This window comes from Protopterus annectens, chromosome 8.part0 (assembly GCF_019279795.1).
Source record: "Protopterus annectens isolate FY-2018-M chromosome 8.part0, PAN1.0, whole genome shotgun sequence".
Lineage (NCBI taxonomy): Eukaryota > Metazoa > Chordata > Ceratodontiformes > Protopteridae > Protopterus > Protopterus annectens.
This window is the reverse complement of record NC_056741.1, coordinates 270,886,290-270,908,865: the sequence shown is the minus strand read 5'-3', so window position 1 is coordinate 270,908,865 and position 22,576 is coordinate 270,886,290. Positions and strand designations below refer to the sequence as shown.

At 37.1% G+C, this 22,576-nt stretch overlaps 1 protein-coding gene across 1 annotated transcript in view; it reads right to left on the bottom strand.

The window, feature by feature from the left end:
- LOC122808219 (extracellular calcium-sensing receptor-like) overlaps window positions 1-20,749 on the bottom strand; it is a 159,048-nt gene extending 138,299 nt beyond the window's left edge. The window contains exon 1 of the mRNA XM_044079182.1: window positions 19,850-20,749. Within this exon, the coding sequence (XP_043935117.1) occupies window positions 19,850-20,749 (900 nt within the window). The remainder of the gene's footprint in view (window positions 1-19,849) is intronic.
- Window positions 20,750-22,576: the final 1,827 nt, after the last annotated feature.

The window sequence follows — 22,576 nt, the reverse complement described above, 5'->3', positions numbered from 1 at the left end:
TCATTCACTCCAAAACTGTAAGTTAGGACAGGAAGAGCAAATTGGTTTATAGCTTGAACTTTGTTCCTAAATATCAACACTGTTTTCAGTATTAATTTAAGTTATCTAAAATATTCCTTAGTAAGTTTTATTTGCATTTGTTCATGCTTTATTGTTGATCCTTCATCAATTCCCAAATATTTGTACAGTCCCTCTTGCTCAAGTTCTTTTATATCACATTCTTTCTCAAACTGATGTTTTCTTGGAGCTACAGCTTTCCTGCTTTAAAAGTTGTCAAGACCAAATGACATTCTTATATCTTATGAAAAAGTTTTGACCACTTGTCGTTGTGCTTTCATTTCCTCATCTGATGAACTATGCAGTTTTAAATCATTTACGAAAATAAGATTGGAAGATTTCACACTTTGTTGTTTTCCAGGAGCCAAATTGTAGCTATGACCTAATCTGTTAAGTAGACAGCTTAATTGAGTAAGGGCAAGACAAAAGAGCAGTGGTGACAAAGAGGCACACTGGAATAGCCTCCTTTGAATTTTTATCCCTGGAGTAATAATTCTACATCATGGTGTAATTGCAAAGTTTGCCACTGTTTCATGGTCACTGTAATGTAATCCATCGGTGCAGGGTGTATCTTATACATTTTTAAGTACTCTTTTAGCTATGAAAGTTGGAAGTGTTGGCAAAATGGTTAAGGTGCTTACCTTATAAACACAGGGTGCAGGGTTTGATTCTCCCATGGGGTAATTGGCTAGGCTTAAAATAGCCCACAAGGGCAGTTAGCCTACTAGTAATCTACAAACCTACACTGTCAAATGCTTTCTGTATTCTGTCCATACCATACTTAGATTCTTGCCATTTTAACAGTTCTCTATTATGATTATATTTAACAACCAGTGATCCTTTGCTCCATATGACTTTCTTTTATTACCCCTTTGCTCTATTCCCATGATTAAGGTTTCTTCTAAATGACTATAAACTCTGTTGACATCAATTCTGTTGTATAGTTTATACATTGTTGGAAGGCAAGTTATTGGTCTATATTTTTAGGAGAGCTTGCAGGTTTATTGTTAAGTAGGGGCATTGTTTTTCCTGTTGTTAACCAGGCTGGCGTCTGTTCAAGGTGCACATGCAAATAGCTCTTACCCATAGCTAAATCTTCATGCAAAGATGTTAATACTTTAAGGCAGAAGTTAAGTGCTGCATCTGGACCTGGTGTTTAATAATTAAGAGCTTTTCTTAACTTTGTTTCAATTTCTCTGGGTCTTACTTCATTCCACTTCATAATCTATACGTTTGAACTTCTTATTCTATCTTTTATTTCTTCTATCCAGTTATCTTTTTTATGTTCCACAGGATCTTCATTGATACTTCTCCAAAATGCATCCATTTCTTCTTTTGTTGGTGGTGTTTCAATTCCTTTTGCCTTGTTTCCCAATTTTCTGTAAAACTTGCTTATTTTGTACTTTTCCTATATATTTATCTACATATCTTCCAAGTTTTTCTGCCTATGTTGATATTTTTAGTTTATTATTTGCAATTGTACATGATAGATCCTAATCTGTTATAATACTGCATGTTGCTATTATCACATATATCTTTCTGAGTATTTTTGTTGATCTGCTTCCTCTTCTATACTCTTCTAACAGTGACACTTCTTGTCTTAATTGTTTTATAGTTTTCTCTATTCAATACTTCCAGGATGGCATTCAATTTCTCTCCTTCCTTTCCCTTACTACTATGTGTTCTTGTAGAAAGACTTTATCTGTTATTAACTTAGCTGCACAGTAATATATCTTATTTACTGCTGTTATATCACAAGAATCTCTGTGGACAGTCCTAATTACTATGTTCCTCTGTTTTATCAAACTTCTAACTTTTTGTGTTTTATTGACCTTCTGGGGGCTATTTCTTTCACTGGTCTTGATACGTCTGTCCACCTCTATTAAATCAAGCAACTCTTCTCTTAGATCATTATCTTCTAAACTGAGGGCACATTCTGTGTTCTCCATTTACTGCAGGCATTCTACAGAAAGTTCCAGAGCATCTTCCTGTGCCACATTTTCTTCAGTTTCATCCTGTGGCATCTGTTGTTCTTTCATATGGGAACTCACTGGCCTGTCACTCCACAACTTTGATTGTGTCGGAGTTGCCACAGTTTCCTGTTCCATCCCTTGCTGTCCAACTCCAACTGAGCATTTGTACTGGTTTACTATGGAAGGCTCCAACGTATCTTCATATTGTAACAGATCCGATGCTTCCTGCTCCCCTGGTTTCTCCTTAATTTGAATGCCCATTGCTCTATCCTGCTGTGATGTTATCTGAGTTAAGTGTTCTACTCTAAATCCTTCGCTTCCCAGGTAATCTATAACCTCCGTTTCTATTTCTTTAACTTCTCCATTACTAATCCTCTTTTCTGTTTTTCCTCTTTGTTTTTTATTTTTTGTATTGTAAAATTTTCCATGTCTGGATGCCTTTGACTCTATTTCTCTTCAAATATCTTTGGTGCTGCTCTTTTTGTACCGATTAGTTTTGCTTTCTCCTTTGCATAAATATCGCACCATATTAAATCTATTTTTCCCATGTCCATATGTCTTCTTCAGATGTCTCCTGCTCCTCTTGTTTCTCCTTAATTGGGGGACTCTTTGTTCTTCATGCTGTGATGTAGCCTGTATTAGACTTTCTACACTAACTTCAGCTTCTGTTTTTTTTTAATTTCTACCTGCCTGATCTTCTGCTCTACATTCCCTCTTTGTAATCTTATTTTTTATTGTGAAATTTTCCATATCTGGATGCCTTTGCCTGTATTTTAATTTGAATATGTTTAAGGCTGCCTTTTTTGTGTTGATTAATTTGGCTTTCTCAGTGCATAAACATTGCACCATAACAGATTTCTCTATCCTTCCCATGTCTATATATTTTTTTTATACCTTTCCATAGTCTCTAGATTTTGCTCTATATATTTTTGCACTTCCTCACTCACATCTTTTTCCAAACAACACAAGGATTCTTGGTCTATATTGTGTTTTTCATGGATCTGTTGTATTAATGAATTCAAATTTGCATTTGAAACAGTAAAGAGGTCACATAGACAAACCATTTAGTAAAACCTACATGAAAAACCTAGCCAAACTAGATTTTTTACTGTGTGATACCTTTAACTTCCTGTAATGGAGGCCCATGGGATATATGCACATGACCCCTTAAGGACATCAAGTGTTTCAGCTATATGGCTTTTGAATGCGCATGACTTTTTACTTTTTCTTTTTGAGTGTTTATGGATACATTCAGGCCAATAAATGGTGGGATTTGGCTTTTGAGGACTGCAGTCAGAAAATAATGACATACAGATTAAGACTTCATACCCTTCAGAAAATCCATGTTAATACAACACCTGTTATTCTATCAACTTTCTAAGTGGTTTGGGCATATGTACAGAAAAGCAGAAGACAGTCTGGTGAAGAGGATTTGGGACATTGAAGAAGTAGGTAAGAGGAAATGAGGGCATCCGGCAAAGAGGTGGATGGATTGTGTGAAAGAAGATCAGTGACAATCAGGCATAACTGTTGAAGAAAGCAGGACAGTGTCATTGAATCGAGAGAGATGGTAACAGTTGGCACGACACCCCAACCCCATGTAAAAAATGGGAAAAAAGGTGTAGATGGTTATGATGATGATGCTTGTATGTGTTGCAGACTGTGATCATAGTGCATAACATACATATCACACATTAACAGAACTATACTTTGCCAAAGAGTGTGGCACGGGTAGGCCAAAATGCAATGTGCCTGTTTGTTATGTCATTGTCATGCAGATTGTAGACAGAAGATGGGACTTGCAATTCAAACTGGATAAATATAATATCAGGACACATCCAGGTGGTTGCACATCACACTCACTAACAAAGGAAGTACTCTGGCAGCCAAGTCTAGACTGAGCATTACAACCATGTGTCTTCACACGAGCATCTCATGGTGCTAGTACCTCAAACAGTATTATAACTGAAACAACTGTGACATCAACACTGGCAACACCTGGCATCATCACAGACCAAAAGTAAGCATAGAGCAGTGCTGTGCATAACGGACTGTGCATTATACATATGTACTGCACTTAATCTGAGAAAATCATGTTGCCTAAATGATGTCCACATATGTGTCTTGCTGGCTATCCATGGAATAGTATTCCTCTAAATGCTTTCAAATGCCAAGCTGTGTGACCTCATTATCTTGCAGAGTTTGGACCTTATAATAATGAGGTGCTTTAACAACCAGGGACATTTTGGGACCTGGGAACTCATCACTCATAACATTTAGAATTGGATGCATTCTAGCTGAAAGAGGGTGCTTTATGGTTTCTCCCAACAACAAGTATTTCTAAAAGTCCCATTTGCTTATGTAATATTTGTTTTCAATATGTGAATATATGGTCGGTATACACCTTCCTTATGTTGTCTCTGTCAAATCAGATAATACTAATATTCTCTTCACCTACCATTCTCTGCAGTAAACATTTCTACTTACTGATAAAATTTTGGGGTGATACCAGATAGGAATGTATGACTCCTAGATACTTGTTCATTTCAAGGACATGTAAGAGGTGGTTAATGCTATATTGGTGAACTGTAGCACACACCATTCATTAGATCTGGTTAAGTGTGATAAGTTGCCCATAATTCCTTTTTTGTATACTTTATTTATTATCCAAGTATAACAGTAAACAATACCTTATGAAGTTATCACACATCCCATAATTTCTGCTTCTAATCTGAACAAATGGCTAGTGACTCTGAGGTTAGGAATTAAGCACGTTTGTAAGAGGGTGTTTAAGAATTTCTTCCGAGTTTATAGAAATCTAAGCCTTCCCCTTTCTATGGTATGAGTGTATAAATGTGATTATTATTTTAGAAATCTAAGCCTTCCACTTTCTATGGTATGAGGGGGATAAATGTGATTATTACTTTAGAAATCTAAGCCTTCCCCTTTCTATGGTATGAGGGGATAAATGTGATTATTATTTTAGAAATCTAAGCCTTCCCCTTTCTATGGCATGAGGGGGATAAATGTGATTATTATTTCAGAAATCTAAGCCTTCCCCTTTCTATGGTATGAGGGGGATAAATGTGATTATTATTTCAGAAATCTAAGTCTTCCCCTTTCTATGGTATGAGGGGGATAAATGTGATTATTATTTTAGAAATCTAAGCCTTCCCCTTTCTATGGTATGAGGGGGATAAATGAGATTATTATTTTAGAAATCTAAGCCTTCCCCTTTCTATGGCATGAGAGGGATAAATGTGATTATTATTTCAGAAATCTAAGCCTTCCCCTTTCTATGGTATGAGGGGATAAATGTGATTATTATTTCAGAAATCTAAGCCTTCCCCTTTCTATGGTATGAGGGGGATAAATGTGATTATTATTTCAGAAATCTAAGCCTTCCCCTTTCTATGCCATGAGGGGGATAAATGTGATTATTATTTCAGAAATCTAAGCCTTCCCCTTTCTATGGTATGAGGGGGATAAATGTGATTATTATTTCAGAAATCTAAGCCTTCCCCTTTCTATGGTATGAGGGGGCTAAATGTGATTATTATTTCAGAAATCTAAGCCTTCCCCTTTCTATGGTATGAGGGGATAAATGTGATTATTATTTTAGAAATCTAAGCCTTCCCCTTTCTATGGTATGAGGGGGATACATGTGATTATTATTTCAGAAATCTAAGCCTTCCCCTTTCTATGGTATGAGGGGGATAAATGTGATTATTATTTTAGAAATCTAAACCTTCCCCTTTCTATGGTATGAGAGGGATAAATGTGATTATTATTTTAGAAATCTAAGCCTTCCCCTTTCTATGGTATGAGGGGATAAATGTGATTATTACTTTAGAAATCTAAGCCTTCCCCTTTCTATGGTATGAGAGGGATAAATGTGATTATTACTTTAGAAATCTAAGCCTTCCCCTTTCTATGGTATGAGGGGATAAATGTGATTATTATTTTAGAAATCTAAGCCTTCCCCTTTCTGTGGTATGAGGGGATAAATGTGATTATTATTTTAGAAATCTAAGCCTTCCCCTTTCTATGGCATGAGGGGGATAAATGTGATTATTATTTCAGAAATCTAAGCCTTCCCCTTTCTATGGTATGAGGGGGATAAATGTGATTATTATTTCAGAAATCTAAGCCTTCCCCTTTCTATGGTATGAGGGGGATAAATGTGATTATTATTTCAGAAATCTAAGCCTTCCCCTTTCTATGCCATGAGGGGGATAAATGTGATTATTATTTCAGAAATCTAAGCCTTCCCCTTTCTATGGTATGAGGGGGATAAATGTGATTATTATTTCAGAAATCTAAGCCTTCCCCTTTCTATGGTATGAGGGGATAAATGTGATTATTATTTTAGAAATCTAAGCCTTCCCCTTTCTATGGTATGAGGGGATAAATGTGATTATTATTTTAGAAATCTAAGCCTTCCCCTATCTATGGTATGAGGGGATAAATGTGATTATTATTTCAGAAATCTAAGCCTTCCCTTTCTATGCCATGAGGGGATAAATGTGATTATTATTTCAGAAATCTAAGCCTTCCCCTGTCTATGGTATGAGGGGATAAATGTGATTATTATTTCAGAAATCTAAGCCTTCCCCTTTCTATGGTATGAGGGGATAAATGTGATTATTATTTTAGAAATCTAAGCCTTCCCTTTCTATGGTATGAGGGGATAAATGTGATTATTATTTTAGAAATCTAAGCCTTCCCCTTTCTATGGTATGAGGGGGATACATGTGATTATTATTTCAGAAATCTAAGCCTTCCCCTTTCTATGGTATGAGGGGGATAAATGTGATTATTATTTTAGAAATCTAAGCCTTCCCCTTTCTATGGTATGAGGGTGATAAATGTGATTATTATTTCAGAAATCTAAGCCTTCTCCTTTCTATGGTATGAGGGGGATAAATGTGATTATTATTTTAGAAATCTAAGCCTTCCCCTTTCTATGGTATGAGGGGGATACATGTGATTATTATTTCAGAAATCTAAGCCTTCCCCTTTCTATGGTATGAGGGGGATAAATGTGATTATTATTTTAGAAATCTAAGCCTTCCCCTTTCTATGGTATGAGGGGGATAAATGTGATTATTATTTCAGAAATCTAAGCCTTCTCCTTTCTATGGTATGAGGGGGATAAATGTGATTATTATTTCAGAAATCTAAGCCTTCCCCTTTCTATGGTATGAGGGGGATAAATGTGATTATTATTTCAGAAATCTAAGCCTTCCCCTTTCTATGGTATGAGGGGATAAATGTGATTATTATTTTAGAAATCTAAGCCTTCCCCTTTCAATGGTGTGAGGGGATAAATGTGATTATTATTTTGGAAATCTAAGCCTTCCCCTTTCTATGGTATGAGGGGATAAATGTGATTATTATTTTAGAAATCTAAGCCTTCCCCTATCTATGGTATGAGGGGATAAATGTGATTATTATTTCAGAAATCAAAGCCTTCCCCTTTCTATGGTATGAGACGGATAAATGTGATTATTATTTTAGAAATCTAAGCCTTCCCCTTTCTATGGCATGAGGGGATAAATGTGATTATTATTTCAGAAATCTAAGCCTTCACCTTTCTATGGTATGAGGGGCATAAATGTGATTATTATTTCAGAAATCTAAGCCTTCCCCTTTCTATGGTATGAGAGGGATAAATGTGATTATTATTTTAGAAATTTAAGCCTTCCCCTTTCTATGGTATGAGGGGATAAATGTTCATAGGTTCATAGGTTCATAGGTTTATACTAGGCTATCTGCCCTAAGGCATTTATAAGCCAAGCCCAAAGTTTTGTGGCTTACGCCACCCCTTATGTTAAAAAATACTGTGCCCATTAGTTTGTTGTGCCTCTGTCCAGCAGTGACACAGAGATGATTCCCGGGGTAAACCTACGATCTCCCATCCACCGGTCAAGATTTCTCTTGAACAGAGCCAGCTAGCTGCTCTGCCTCACATGGACCGGGATTTTATTCCACAGCATAGGGAGTCTCTGGGTGACAAATCTATCCCTCCAGCATGTCCTATTTATATCCGTGCTAAGGTTTAAGTCGCTTGCTCTAGTGGATCTGGTAGATTTGGATTTTTTGAGGTGGAGCATGTCCATTAATTCCGGGTTGGACATGGCCTTGTATGTCAGGCACAGGTCACCTCTGAGCAGGCGGTATGTGACTGAATAGAGCTGGAGTTTCTTCAGTCTGGCAGCATATGACAGATTTTGGAATCCCTTTATCCTTTTGGTGAGGAACTTTTGGGGTCTCTCCAATTACTGCAGGTGTCGGGTGAGATACATCCCGAATGGGGCATTGTACTCGATCATTGGTCTGATAAGTGAAGAGTACAGGGGAACAATGACCTCACTTGATCTGGATGTGAATCCCTTCATGATCAGGTGGGCAATGTAGAAGGTCTTTCTAACCACTTTAGCAATGTGAGTGTCAAAAGAAAGGCTACTGTCAACCTGGGTAGGTCCCTGATAACCTCTTCTGTGCTTAATGGATTGCCACCTATATGGTAGCTTGGGGTTACCTTGTTTTTCCCGAAGGGTATGACTATACATTTTTTGGCATTTAACTTCAGGCCATGGCTCTGGCACCAGTTATCAGTTTCCGTGAGACCCCTCTGAAGGATATCTGTGTCCGATGTACTTTCCACTATGGCGCCCAGTTTGCAGTCATCTGCAAACTTTGTCAGCCATAGTCCTCCTATGTTTGCCTGTACTTCTGAGAAGTAGATGCCGAACAACAGGGGGCTAAGGACTGAGCCCTGTGGGACACCACTTGTGACTGGCTTGGAGTCTGACATGGCGCCAGCAACTCTAACCCTGTGGGTTCTGTCCTTTAGCCAGTTTGCAACCCATCTTGTGACATATGGGTTTACATTTAAGCTGGTAAGTTTCTCTATAATACCTGAGTGGGGTATTGTGTCGAAAGCTTTTGCAAGGTCAAGGTATGCTGTATGGACTGCCTTTCCCTCATCAATGGCCTTGGTGACTGTTTCGAAGAAGTCGACCAAGTTCAAAAGGCATGATCTGCCCTTGACAAAGCCAAACTGGGTCAGGTCCAATGTCTGCAAGTCCCCTATGTCTTTGTTTATGAGTTCCATTATGATCCTCTCCATAGCTTTGCAGACCAGGCTTGTTAAGCTTATGGGGCGGTAATTACCAGGGTCCGTAGAGGTACCGCCTTTGTGGAGTGGGACCACAGTTGTCGTACGCCACTCCTTGGGCACGTATCCTGTGGTAAGGCTAAGATTAAACAGCTGCCTTATATGCGGGTTTAGTTCCTCGTTGAGTTTGTGTAGCACACAGCCGGGGACACCATCCGGTCCCATTGATGCTGTGTTTTTCGCTTTAGAGAGCAGCTTTCACCTGCGCATTTGAGATGTCTGGGAGGCTACACTCCGCTGGGATAGTTATCTCTCCTTTTGGGGGGGAGAGGGGGGTGAAGTTTGCACTGAACCTGTCTGCCAGTATGTTGGCAATGCCTGTGGGTTCAGTGATTTTTGTATCATTTTGGACTAATTCTGCGCATATCTGGGAGTTTCCACCCAGGTTTCTAACATAGCTGAAGAAGGCCTTATGATTGTCTTTTGAATCTATTGCAATTTTTCTCTCAAAGTTGGCCTTGGATGATTTTATGAGTGCTCGTATTTTTTTACTAATAATGATCAAGGGTGTCTTCTCTTTTATGGATTTTGCTCTATCATGTAACAGCTTTCTCCTCTTATTGTAAAGTTTGTTTATGGCTGGGGTCCACCAGACTGGACGTTTGCCCTTGGTGGAAAGAGTCTTGGTTTTATTAGGGATTGCCTGATCCATGCAGTCCTGGAGGTGTTCGTAGAAGGCATTTGTAAGGGCTTCCGCAGCTTGGGTTGTGGTTTTCACTGGCTCGGGGGCCTTAAAGGATACCACACCAGTCTTGAGTAGTGTGAACTTTGCTTTAGAGAAGTTCTTCACTGTGGTCTTTTTTGTTTGGGGTGGGGGCAGGATGTGGATTTCCAGTGAGATAAGTTTGTGATCTGATCTCACCAATGAGGGATATACTTCCGGTGTGAAGCATTTTGTCCCCATGTTTGTGATGATGAGATCTAGTATATTTTCTCCTCTTGTGGGAATGGTGACTAGTTGTTCCATGGCATTTGAATTTATGAACTCCAGGAACCTTTGGGCTAGAAAGTTGGGGCTTGAGTAATGTTCCCAGTCTATATTCGGGTAGTTGAAGTCACCCAATATAATGGTGTTTGGAGATACATTTATACCCTCCAGTGTCTTCAGGAAGGCTGTGTGGGGTTCCTGAGTTTGAGAGGGTGGCCTGTAGCATGCTACAAATTGTATAGCAGTTTTGCCTATGGTTAATTGCACCTGGATGGTTTCCGATGCTTCGTGCGTTGCCACCAACCTGGAGGTGTGGGTATCCTTGATGAATATGGATACACCCCCTCCTTTTGTGGTGTGGTCCGGGTTTTGGGGCCGGAATGCATGATATGAGGTAAAACCTGATAGTGCTGGGGTGCTCTCAGGAGCCTTGATCCAGGTTTCAGTCACAGCACAGACATCGATGTTCTCCATACTGAGAAGGGCCTCGAGTGCGTGCATTTTGAGATTTAGACTTCTGGCATTGAGCAGCATTACCCTTAGTTTCTTCCCATTTTTGTTTTCTAGGGTGGTAGGTTTAGAATTTGAGCCTTGCCTAAAAAAGGCACTATCGGGGTGGCAAGAGCCTTAGCCAATATCCGGAATCCCAGGGGTGACAGGTGCAAGCCGTCCCTTGCGAAGCAGCGTGGCTTATTAAGCATGTCATCCCAGGCAGACAGACACTGGATCCCCTTTGAATGACACCAGAAATTAAGCCAATTGTTAAAGCTGATCATCTTGTCTCTATGTTGTGGCATCATTCTTGGTGAAGGAAGGATACTGCTCAGGGTCAGGGTCATACCTGCCTGGGCTACATAATCAGAGAGCTCCTCTATGTCTCTTTTCATGTAGTCCAGGGAGGTACGTCTCAGGTCGTTCACCCCAGCATGGACAATGACTGTGTCATATTTGTACTTGCTGTGGAGTGACCCGAGTGCTTGTGTTATGTGGCGGATTCTAGTGCCCGATAGGCAGCTTACTGTGACCCTCTCCTTGTTCAGCCTGGTGAGTGGGACGTCAGTGTGTCTGACTATGGAGTCACCTATGACAAGTATGTTTGGTGTTGTATTTGGCCTTAAGGGCTGTGACTGCTTTGCACACTGATTTTGTGGTTTATGTGTTGCCTGTGGTGTGTCATGAGGTGGCATTTGCTTGGATGTCTGCTTTGGAGGCCTCTGCTGTTTAGGTAAATTTTTGCTCAGAGCCTCCGAGTATGACTTTGTGTGTTTATGTGTTTGATTCATTGTTGTGATAGCTTTATGTGAGACTGGTTTTGTGGTGTGTGTAGTTGCCTTCTCCTCCTGTCTGGTCTTGCCAGTCCTGAGTTGAGAGAGCTCAGCCTCCAGTTTGGCTAAATAGCTGCATCTCTCGCAAGTATTTGTGTTATGTGGGAAGAGGAGAGGGTTGTCAGTGTACATGAGGCAATTGTAACATTGCCTCAAAATTCCCAAATTCACCAACTGGACAGGAGAGGACGCCAGCATCTGGCCCTTCGACATGCTAGAGAAATTTAGAAGTTAGGGGTATAACTTAATAAGAGAGGACTTAGTAAGGAAGTGGGTACTCCTGGGGGGAGTTTTGCTAGTGAGGGACTTTGTATAATACAGAAGTGCTAAACCTGAAAAGAAGATGCTTTTAAGACAAGTAAAAGCTTTTAGGAACAAGTGCTGCACTTTTTAGTTAAGGGATATACTGCTTAGATTACTAGTAGAGCAGTTCTAAGGGAAAAAATGAAGAACAGACTTTATGGAGCCAGAAAAAGTTTAACCTTGTTAAACCGGTGCTGCCCGATGCTGCTCTAGTGGCAACTCTTTCGCTAAATCGCGCTAAAGCACTCTAAAGCATGCTTGATAGCAGGGGCTGGAAAGAGCCAGGAATTGACCCAAAACGGCCAATAAAACTACAGTTTCAAGTCAGTAACCACTCCCACAGGGGGAAGGGAAGCAGCTCAATGTTTTTCACTGCCACTGATCAACAGAGGGACTTTCCTCTAGCCCAAGCAAAAATGGCCTCACAGAAAGTTACAAAACAGTTCAAGAACAGCAAGCCTGTAACTTGAACTTTTCTAAATCTCAGAAAAGTGGGAAAAAAGCTAGATTTTTTTTGCTTTTGTTTTTCAGCGATAGCAGAGGTTCACAAGTAATATCAAGTTATAACAGTGCAGTAAATGACCCCACAGAAGAGTGCTAGGTCAAAGACAGAAAATAAGCAAGTTTTGAGAAAAAAACGATTTTAAAATTAAGTGCAAACAGGAAATTCAGTAAACAGCTTTTGGTTGTGCTCTAAATACAGCTACTATAGCAGAAATCAAGTTTAACAAGCCAGAAAATGCTCAAACTAGGCAGCTATGCAGAAAAACTTATCAAATAAACAGAGGAAAAATACTTAAAATCTCAAAAGTGGCTCCTTTCTTCTCTCAGCATTTTCTCCTCTTGGTGGGTGCTTCACCAACAGCCAACAAGCCTGAAAAATGCCAAAACCATGAGGCAACTAGGTCTTAAGAGAGGAAGATGAAGGAGTTTTGGAAATGGCCCCTTTTGGCCAATAAAACTACAGTTTCAAGTCAGTAACCACTCCCACGGGGGGCAGGGAAGCAGCTCAATGTTTTTCACTGCCACTGATCAACAGAGAGACTTTCCTCTAGCCCAAGCAAAAATGGCCTCACAGAAACTTACAAAACAGTTCAAGAACAGCAAGCCTGTAAGTTGAACTTTTTTATATCTTAGAAAAGTGGGAAGAAAGCAAGATTTTTCTTTTGTTTTTGTTTTTTCAGAGATAGCAGAGGTTCACAAGTAATATCAAGTTATAACAGTGCAGTAAATGACCCCACACAAGAGTGCTAGGTCAAAGACAGGAAATATGCAAGTTTTGAGAAAAAAAGATTTTAAAATTAAGTGCAAACAGGAAATTCAGTAAACAGCTTTTGGTTGTGCTCTAAATACAGCTACTAATGCAGAAATCAAGTTTAACAAGCCAGAAAATGCTCAAACTAGGCAGCTATGCAGAAAAACTTATCAAATAAACAGAGGAAAAATACTTAAAATCTCAAAAGTGGCTCCTTTCTTCTCTCAGCATTTTCTCTTCTTGGTGGGTGCTTCACCAACAGCCAACAAGCCTGAAAAGATGCCAAAACCACGAGGCAACTAGGTTTTAAGAGAAGAAGATGAAGGAGTTTTGGAAATGACCCCTTTTGGCCAATAAAACTACAGTTTCAAGTCAGTAACCACTCCCACAGGGGCAGGGAAGCAGCTCAATGTTTATCACTGCCACTGATCAACAGAGAGACTTTCCTCTAGCCCAAGCAAAAATGGCCTCACAGAAACTTACAAAACAGTTCAAGAACAGCAAGCCTGTAACTTGAACTTTTTTAAATCTCAGAAAAGAGGGAAAAAAGCAAGATTTTTTTTGTTTTGTTTTTGCAGAGATAGCAGAGGTTCACAAGTAATATCAAGTTATAACAGTGCAGTAAATGACCCCACACAAGAGTGCTAGGTCAAAGACAGAAAATATGCAAGTTTTGAGAAAAAAAATGATTTTAAAATTAAGTGCAAACAGGAAATTCAGTAAACAGCTTTTGGTTGTGCTCTAAATACAGCTACTAATACAGAAATCAAGTTTAACAAGCCAGAAAATGCTCAAACTAGGCAGCTATGCAGAAAAACTTATCAAATAAACAGAGGAAAAATACTAAAAATCTCAAAAGTGGCTTTATTGTGATAATGTGATTATTATTTCAGAAATCTAAGCCTTCCCCTTTGTATGGTATGACGGGATAAATGTGATTATTATTTTAGAAATCTAAGCCTTCCCCTTTCTATGGCATGAGGGGATAAATGTGATTATTATTTCAGAAATCTAAGCCTTCCCCTTTCTATGGTATGAGGGGGATAAATGTAATTATTTAAGAAATCTAAGCCTTCCCCTTTCTATGGTATGAGAGGGATAAATGTGATTATTATTTTAGAAATTTAAGCCTTCCCCTTTCTATGGTATGAGGGGATAAATGTGATTATTATTTCAGAAATCTAAGCCTTCCCCTTTCTATGGTATGAGGGGATAAATGTGATTATTATTTTAGAAATCTAAGCCTTCCCCTTTCTATGGTATGAGGGGATAAATGTGATTATTATTTTAGAAATGTAAGCCTTCCCCTTTCTGTGGTATGAAGGGATAAATGTGATTATTATTTCAGAAATCTAAGCCTTCCTCTTTCTATGGTATGAGGGGGATACATGTGACTATTATTTCAGAAATCTAAGCCTTCCCCTTTCTATGGTATGAGGGGATAAATGTGATTATTATTTTAGAAATCTAAGCCTTCCCCTTTCTATGGTATGAGGGGGATAAATGTGATTATTATTTTAGAAATCTAAGCCTTCCCCTTTCTATGGTATGAGGGGATAAATGTGATTATTATTTTAGAAATCTAAGCCTTTCCCTTTCTATGGTATGAGCAGATAAATGTGATTATTATTTTAGAAATCTAAGCCTGCCCCTTTCTATGGTATGAGGGGATAAATGTGATTATTATTTTAGAAATCTAAGCCTTCCCCTTTCTGTGGTATAAGGGGATAAATGTGATTATTATTTTAGAAATCTAAGCCTTCCTCTTTCTATGGTATGAGGGGATAAATGTTATTATTATTTTAGAAATCTAAGCCTTCCCCTTTCTATGGTATGAGGGGATAAATGTGATTATTATTTTAGAAATCTAAGCCTTCACCTTTCTATGGTATGAGGGGATAATTGTGATTATTATTTTAGAAATCTAAGCCTTCCCCTTTCTATGGTATGAGGGGATAATTGTGATTATTATTTTAGAAAGCTAAGCCTTCCCCTTTCTATGGTATGAGGGGATAAATGTGATTGTTATTTTAGGAATCTAAGCCTTCCTCGTTCTATGGTATGAGGGGATAAATGTGATTATTATTTTAGAAATCTAAGCCTGCAGCTTTCTATGGTATGAGGGGATAAATGTGATTATTATTTCAGAAATCTAAGCCTTCCCCTTTCTATGGCATGAGGGGATACATGTGATTATTATTTTAGAAATCTAAGCCTTCCCCTTTCTATGGTATGAGGGGGATAAATGTGATTATTATTTCAGAAATCTAAGCCTTCCCCTTTCTATGATATGAGAGGGATACATGTGATTATTATTTTAGAAATTAAAGCCTTCCCCTTTCTATGGTATGAGGGGATAAATGTGATTATTATTACAGAAATCTAAGCCTTCCCCTTTCTATGGTATGAGGGGATAAATGTGATAATTATTTCAGAAATCTAAGCCTTCCCCTTTCTATGGTAAGAGGGGATGAATGTGATTATTATTTTAGAAATCTAAGCCTTCCCCTTCCTATAGTATGAGGGGATGTGATTATTATTTTAGAAATCTAAGCCTTCCCCTTTCTATGGTATGAGGGGATAAATGTGATTATTATTTTAGAAATCTAAGCCTTCCCCTTTCTATGGTATGAGGGGATAAATGTGATTATTATTTCAGAAATCTAAGCCTTCCCCTTTCTATGGTATGAGGGGGATAAATGTGATTATTATTTTAGAAATCTAAGCCTTTCCATTTCTATGGTATGAGGGGATAAATGTGATTATTATTTTAGAAATCTAGGCCTTCCCCTTTCTATGGTATGAGGGGATAAATGTGATTATTATTTTAGAAATCTAAACCTTCCCCTTTCTATGGTATGAGGAGATAAATGTGATTATTATTTTAGAAATCTAAGCCTTCCCCTTTCTATGGTATGAGGGGATAAATGTGATTATTATTTTAGAAATCTAAGCCTTCCCCTTTCTATGGTATGAGGGGATAAATGTGATTATTATTTTAGAAATCTAAGCCTTCCCCTTTCTATGGTATGAGGGGATAAATGTGATTATTATTTTAGAAATCTAAGCCTTCCCCTTTCTATGGTATGAGGGGATAAATGTGATTATTATTTTAGAAATCTAAGCCTTCCCCTTTCTATGGTATTATGGGATAAATGTGATTATTATTTTAGAAATCTAAGCCTTCCCCTTTCTATGGTATGAGGGGATAAATGTGATTATTATTTTAGAAATCTAAGCCTTCCCCTTTCTATGGTTTGAGGGGATAAATGTGATTATTATTTTAGAAATCTAAGCCTTCCCCTTTCTATGGTATGAGGGGGATAAATGTGATTATTATTTTAGAAATCTAAGCCTTCCCCTTTCTATGGTATGAGGGGATAAATGTGATTATTATTTTAGAAATCTAAGCCTTCCCCTTTCTATGGTATGAGGGGATAAATGTGATTATTATTTTAGAAATCTAAGCCTTCCCCTTTCTATGGTATGAGGGTGATAAATGTGATTATTATTTTAGAAATCTAAGCCTTCCCCTTTCTATGGAATGGGGGGGATAAATGTGATTATTATTTTAGAAATCTAAGCCTTCCCCTTTCTATGGTTTGAGGGGATAAATGTGATTATTATTTTAGAAATCTAAGCCTTCTCCTTTCTATGGTATGAGGGGGATAAATGTGATTATTATTTTAGAAATCTAAGCCTTCCCCTTTCTATGGTATGAGGGGATAAATGTGATTATTATTTTAGAAATCTAAGCCTTCCCCATTCTATGGTATGGGGGGATAAATGTGATTATTATTTTAGAAATCTAATCCTTCCCCATTCTATGGTATGATGGGATTAATGTGATTATTATTTTAGAAATCTATGCCTTCCCCTTTCTATGGTATGAGGGGATAAATGTGATTATTATTTCAGAAATCTAAGCCTTCCCCTTTCTATGGTATGAGGAGATAAATGTGATTATTATTTTAGAAATCTAAGCCTTCCTCTTACTATGGTATGAGGGGATAAATGTGATTATTATTTTAAAAATCTAAGCCTTCCCCTTTCTATGGTATGAGGGGATAAATATGATTATTATTTCAGAAATCTAAGCCTTCCCCTTTCTATGGTGTGAGGGGGATAAATGTGATTATTACTTTAGAAATCTAAGCCTTCCCCTTTCTATGGTATGAGGGGATAAATGTGATTATTATTTTAGAAATCTAAGCCTTCCCCTGTCTATGGTATGAGGGGATAAATGTGATTATTATTTCAGAAATCTAAGCCTTCCCCTTTCTATGGTATGAGGGGATAAATGTGATTATTATTTTAGAAATCTAAGCCTTCCCCTTTCTATGGTATGAGTGGTTAAATCTGATTATTACTGTCTTTCCTTCTTTTGTAGTGCTTAATGAACTGTGTTACCAATATCTGGATTTTCTGCATCCAGTAATATGCTAATGGGGTAGTAAGGTGTCTAACTATATATAAGACTTTAGGGGAGAAAATAATGTTAAAGCATTGACTTTCACTAAGTTAGAAAGGCATAGTTACCCACAGATAGGAACCTGGGTTATTACTTGATTCAGAGTACCTTAATAATGTTGCTAAAATTTACGATGAAGAGAATGCTGAATGAGAATAGCTGAGTTTTTTTTTTTGCTAATTGGCACCAGAAGAATGTAACAGATATCATTGCTTTTGGAGCTCCCTGACTGTGTCATTAACTGCATATAGTTATATTTGAGACATTGGTACCCAGCAAGACAAAGAAGAAAATTCTAGCAGGGAACTTAAGAAAGTGAAAGAATCACTTGTAGGATCTGAAGTTAATAAGAAACAGCCATCTGCTCACAGCACTCTGATTTTATTCACTCATGTGATCCTATCCAAAGAAGTTTTGTTAGGAGTTGATCTACTGGGAAAGTGGTGCATTTACTAAGGTAAACAAGATCACAGGCCAAATTCTTCATGTGTTCCTCTCTTCCAAGGAAAGAGGAAGGCTGTGGTTTTCTTAGTGATCACTGAGGCTTCGTAGAAGTTACAGAGTATTTGAAATATTATCACAAAAATAGAACGGCAGCCACTTTCTCTTAACACTGCCATGAAAAGTCATTTTAATAAAGAATAAAGCTTTATCATTTTTTGTGTGGATAGCAGTTAGTTTTAGGTCAAATTGGATTGCTAGAGCTAATATAAAGATGCAGGGCATCTCTTTACAAAATCCGTCTGGGAGTGACTAATTAACAAAGGATTAAGGCAGTGGGGCAAAATCTGTGCATAAATATAGGCTTCAGTTATAATTAAAGATATTTTTCTAAAATTAGTTTTCAACATAGTGTATTCCTCATCATTGAGGAGAATACTTGCAAGCAATGCCTTCAAAGAGTCTAGGATATCTCGAATGAACTGCTTGGTTCTGAATAAGTTCATTTTAAGGGGGCTGCAAGTTCTTAGCAGGCTGTAAACTGTACTATTAATGCCATAAGGGAGGATGCTTTAGAGAATACAGTCTCTGAATATACAGAAAGAAGATTAAAGTTTGAAAGTATTCCAAGTGATATTTTATATGAATGTTTTCATTTAATTCTAAATGTTAAGAGTTTGAAAGTTCATGTTTATACAAATATGCTGTTATCTTGTTCTGTTCTTATGAGAAGATTGTATATAAAATTAATATTGCACTTTTTTGGTACTGTGCAAATGCACATTTATATTTACATTTATATTAAATAAAATAAAAAAAAAATCAAGAAAACTTTTTTTTTTAAAGCCGATACATTTTAAAGCACCATTGTAAAGCATTATTACTCTTCTGTTTTCTTAATCACATATTGATACTCATATGTAATATGTATTAATGCCCTTATTATACAACATATAATAAAACTACTACATTTTGTGCAGGAAACATAGACAGAATTCTTAAAATATTAACTAAAATATCCAGGAGTTACTTAACATCAGTATGTGAGCAATAAAAGTACAGACAATTACAGTTAACGCATCGCTGACTGCATATGCCACACACATTTTTTTCCTATTCTTCAGAGTGCCCATAATACAAAGTTTACTACTGGGCTTTTATTAAATGTTTCTGATGTTATAGTTCTTCCTGAAAACAAAAGTGGGCCTAGTCCCTAATACGCTCCTATTGTGCTCATGGCCAGCAAAGATGCACCAGGTATTTGCAGCAAACAACCTAATGATAAGGCATTGCAGACGGCCTCAAAGTGACAGTAACTGTGTCTGATGCTTAAAGCAATATTGGCTGAATCACTTCTCATTTTTTTCTAATGTGCGTTACAGGTGCGTTTTTGTAAATTGGTGTTATGCAGCAAAGAAAATGATCCCTATTTGTGTATGATTTCCTTGTGGCAGCAGTAGCTGTTAATAATGTGGATAATCAATTTTGTTTTTCATGGGTAGTGCCGACATTTACTCACTGAGAATAAATGGCTTAGGTAGTCAGGTCAGCTAAAATTCCATGTCCACTATGTGATATATTATAATAATCAAATTCTGTCATTTATTACTTCTCTGAAAAGAAATGCCTGGTAGCTCTGTTTTGCACTAATTTTTATAGCTGAAATATATATAATTATGAAGACCTGTTTATTAAACTTTTCATTTGGGATGTTTGTATTAGTCCTTGTTGACATATAAAGGCAATGGGGAGTAGTACAAATTACAAATATATTTAAAGAGTAGATTACGTAGTCAAAACAAATTTGCATTAGACTCTGAAAAAAATGCAAACAATATGTTCACCGGAAATCTAGAATTTCATAGATTTTTGAAATATAAAGTAAAGCTAAATAATTCATTAAGCACTCTTACCTGCCAAGGTTTAATATCATGTGATTTTTTGCATGTTCCTTTTGAAGGACTTTTTATTGAACTGCAGTTTAACAAAGTGTGTAAGGCATGTGTAATGGCATACACTGCACTGTGTACATTATAAGGAATTCTTAGGTTGTCCATATCAAAGAAATGAATGTTCTGTTCTTCTAGATTTTCTTGACCTGAGCATAATCTGATCACTTCACTTTCATTTCTTAGTATGCCATTCTTGGATATATTATGGTCAAACCATTTACAGTTAAATACTTGTTCCCAAAAGTGCACTGCAAATCCATCCTCTGGCCTTCTTTGTGGATGAATATCATATAAAAACTGTTTAAAACCAGGCATCTCACCTTTCCTGCTTGCAATCCATAGTGTACCATGCATCATCCACAGCAATTCAGTGTCAGAAAACAGTGGCGAGTCAGGCCATCCGTCATCACCAATCCAGACTTTTCCTGTGACATTTCTGTTTGATACTTCTTTCAATACTGGGTACAGACTGTTGTAGGATGAGAAAATTGCTATCACATTTGCTGAAGCTGCTGCAATCATCTCGCTTATTTCTTGGTTCCTGTGCTCTGAAGTAACAACGGGAATGGTCTCGAAGAACTCTGTACAGATGTCACTTTTAGTAAGTTCCTCCCTCAGCATTTGGCCAGACATCTGCCCATAGTCTTCATTCTCATAGAGGATGCCAACCCAGCTCCAGCCAAAGTGTATCATAAGTCGTGCCATCCCTCGAGCCTGAAACTTGTCATTGGGAATTGTTCGCAGAAAGGAGGGGAACTGTTGTTTATCATTAAGAGTGACAATAGATGAAGCATAGCTTATCTGTAAGTGATATCCACAGCATGTAATTCCAGAGAACTTCATCAATGAGATGAAAAACATTTTACAAATGTACATTGTAAAAAAAAAAATTGGCAATAAGAGCTATTCATTAAAACTATACTTTAAATAAAATCACTAGAATATGTTATGAATTGTTGAATACATTTTAAGCAGTTGTCAAGTTAACAAAAACTATGTGGTTGAAATCCAGTTTCTAGAAGTGTTTTTCAGACTTCACCATACCTTTTGTCTTTTTCAGTCAGCTTTCTTCTATTCTTTGAAGTAAAGAAATGTATATATATATATGTGTGTATGTATCAAAATCACACATCTAACAATTATTTGTTTATAAATGTTTCGAGATGTCCATGCTAATGATTTATAAATAAAAAACATGAACCTAACTATTCAGAAGCTACAATCAACACACATGTTGTTAAGAATATTAAAACTATAATCTGTAAATGCTTTCTAATAATATTATTACTCTAGTATGTACATAAAGTATGTGATCTTTCACTTTTTAATACTTACTCAATGTTTCTCTTGTCTCTACTCTTCATTATATTAATTGTGGTCCTTTTCAGCTGTCTTCAAAAATTCTTGCTTGCTTTGGTCTTTCTTAAGTTGCTCTGTTCCTATACGCAATTGTCATAAAACTGATAGCTTTGATTCCATAATTACCGAATAATTAAGCAGCTTACCCATTTGATGAGGTCTCCATTGCATTGGTCTTTTAAATAGGAACTCTTTAGTATTATATTAGAAGGCTTCAATTTAAAAAAAAAAGCTGAAACATATCATTAAAATATCTGTATTTCTTCTGTAAAGACACATTTTCCCACATGAACCATTACTGGGGTTCTATCAGTTTTATTCTATACTCTGATGTCTTTCACAATCCTTCAGGGCATGACTAGGTTTTATCAGCAACTACTTTACCCCGATTCAACAGAAGTATTGATTTCTTCTTGCTTTACAGTTTGTTTACTACTTTACCCTGATTCAACAGAAGTATTGATTTCTTCTATCTTTACAGCTTGTTTACTACTTTACCCTGATTAAACAGAAGTATTGATTTCTTCTTGCTTTACAGCTTGTTTTCTACTATACCCCGATTCAACAGAAGTATTGATTTCTTCTTGCTTTACAGCTTGTTTACTACTTTACCCTGATTCAACAGAAGTATTGATTTCTTCTTGCTTTACAGCTTGTTTACTACTTTACCCCGATTCAACCGAAGTATTGATTTCTTCTTGCTTTACAGCTTACTACTTTACCCTGATTAAACAGAAGTATTGATTTCTTCTTGCTTTACAGCTTGTTTTCTACTATACCCCGATTCAACAGAAGTATTGATTTCTTCTTGCTTTACAGCTTGTTTACTACTTTACCCTGATTCAACAGAAGTATTGATTTCTTCTTGCTTTACAGCTTGTTTACTACTTTACCCCGATTCAACCGAAGTATTGATTTCTTCTTGCTTTACAGCTTACTACTTTACCCTTATTCAACAGAAGTATTGATTTCTTCTTGCTTTACAGCTTGTTTACTACTTTACCCCGATTCAACAGAAATATTGATTTCTTCTTGCTTTACAGCTTGTTTACTACTTTACTCTGATTCAACAGATGTATTGATTTATTCTTGCTTTACAGCTTGTTTACTACTTTACCCTGATTCAACAGAAGTATTGATTTCTTCTTGCTTTACAGCTTGTTTACTAATTTACCCTGATTCAACAGAAGTATTGATTTCTTCTTGATTAACAGCGTGTTTACTACTTTACCCTGATTCAACAGAAGTATTGATTTCTTCTTGATTAACAGCTTGTTTACTACTTTACCCTGATTCAACAGAAGTATTGATTTCTTCTTGAATAACAGC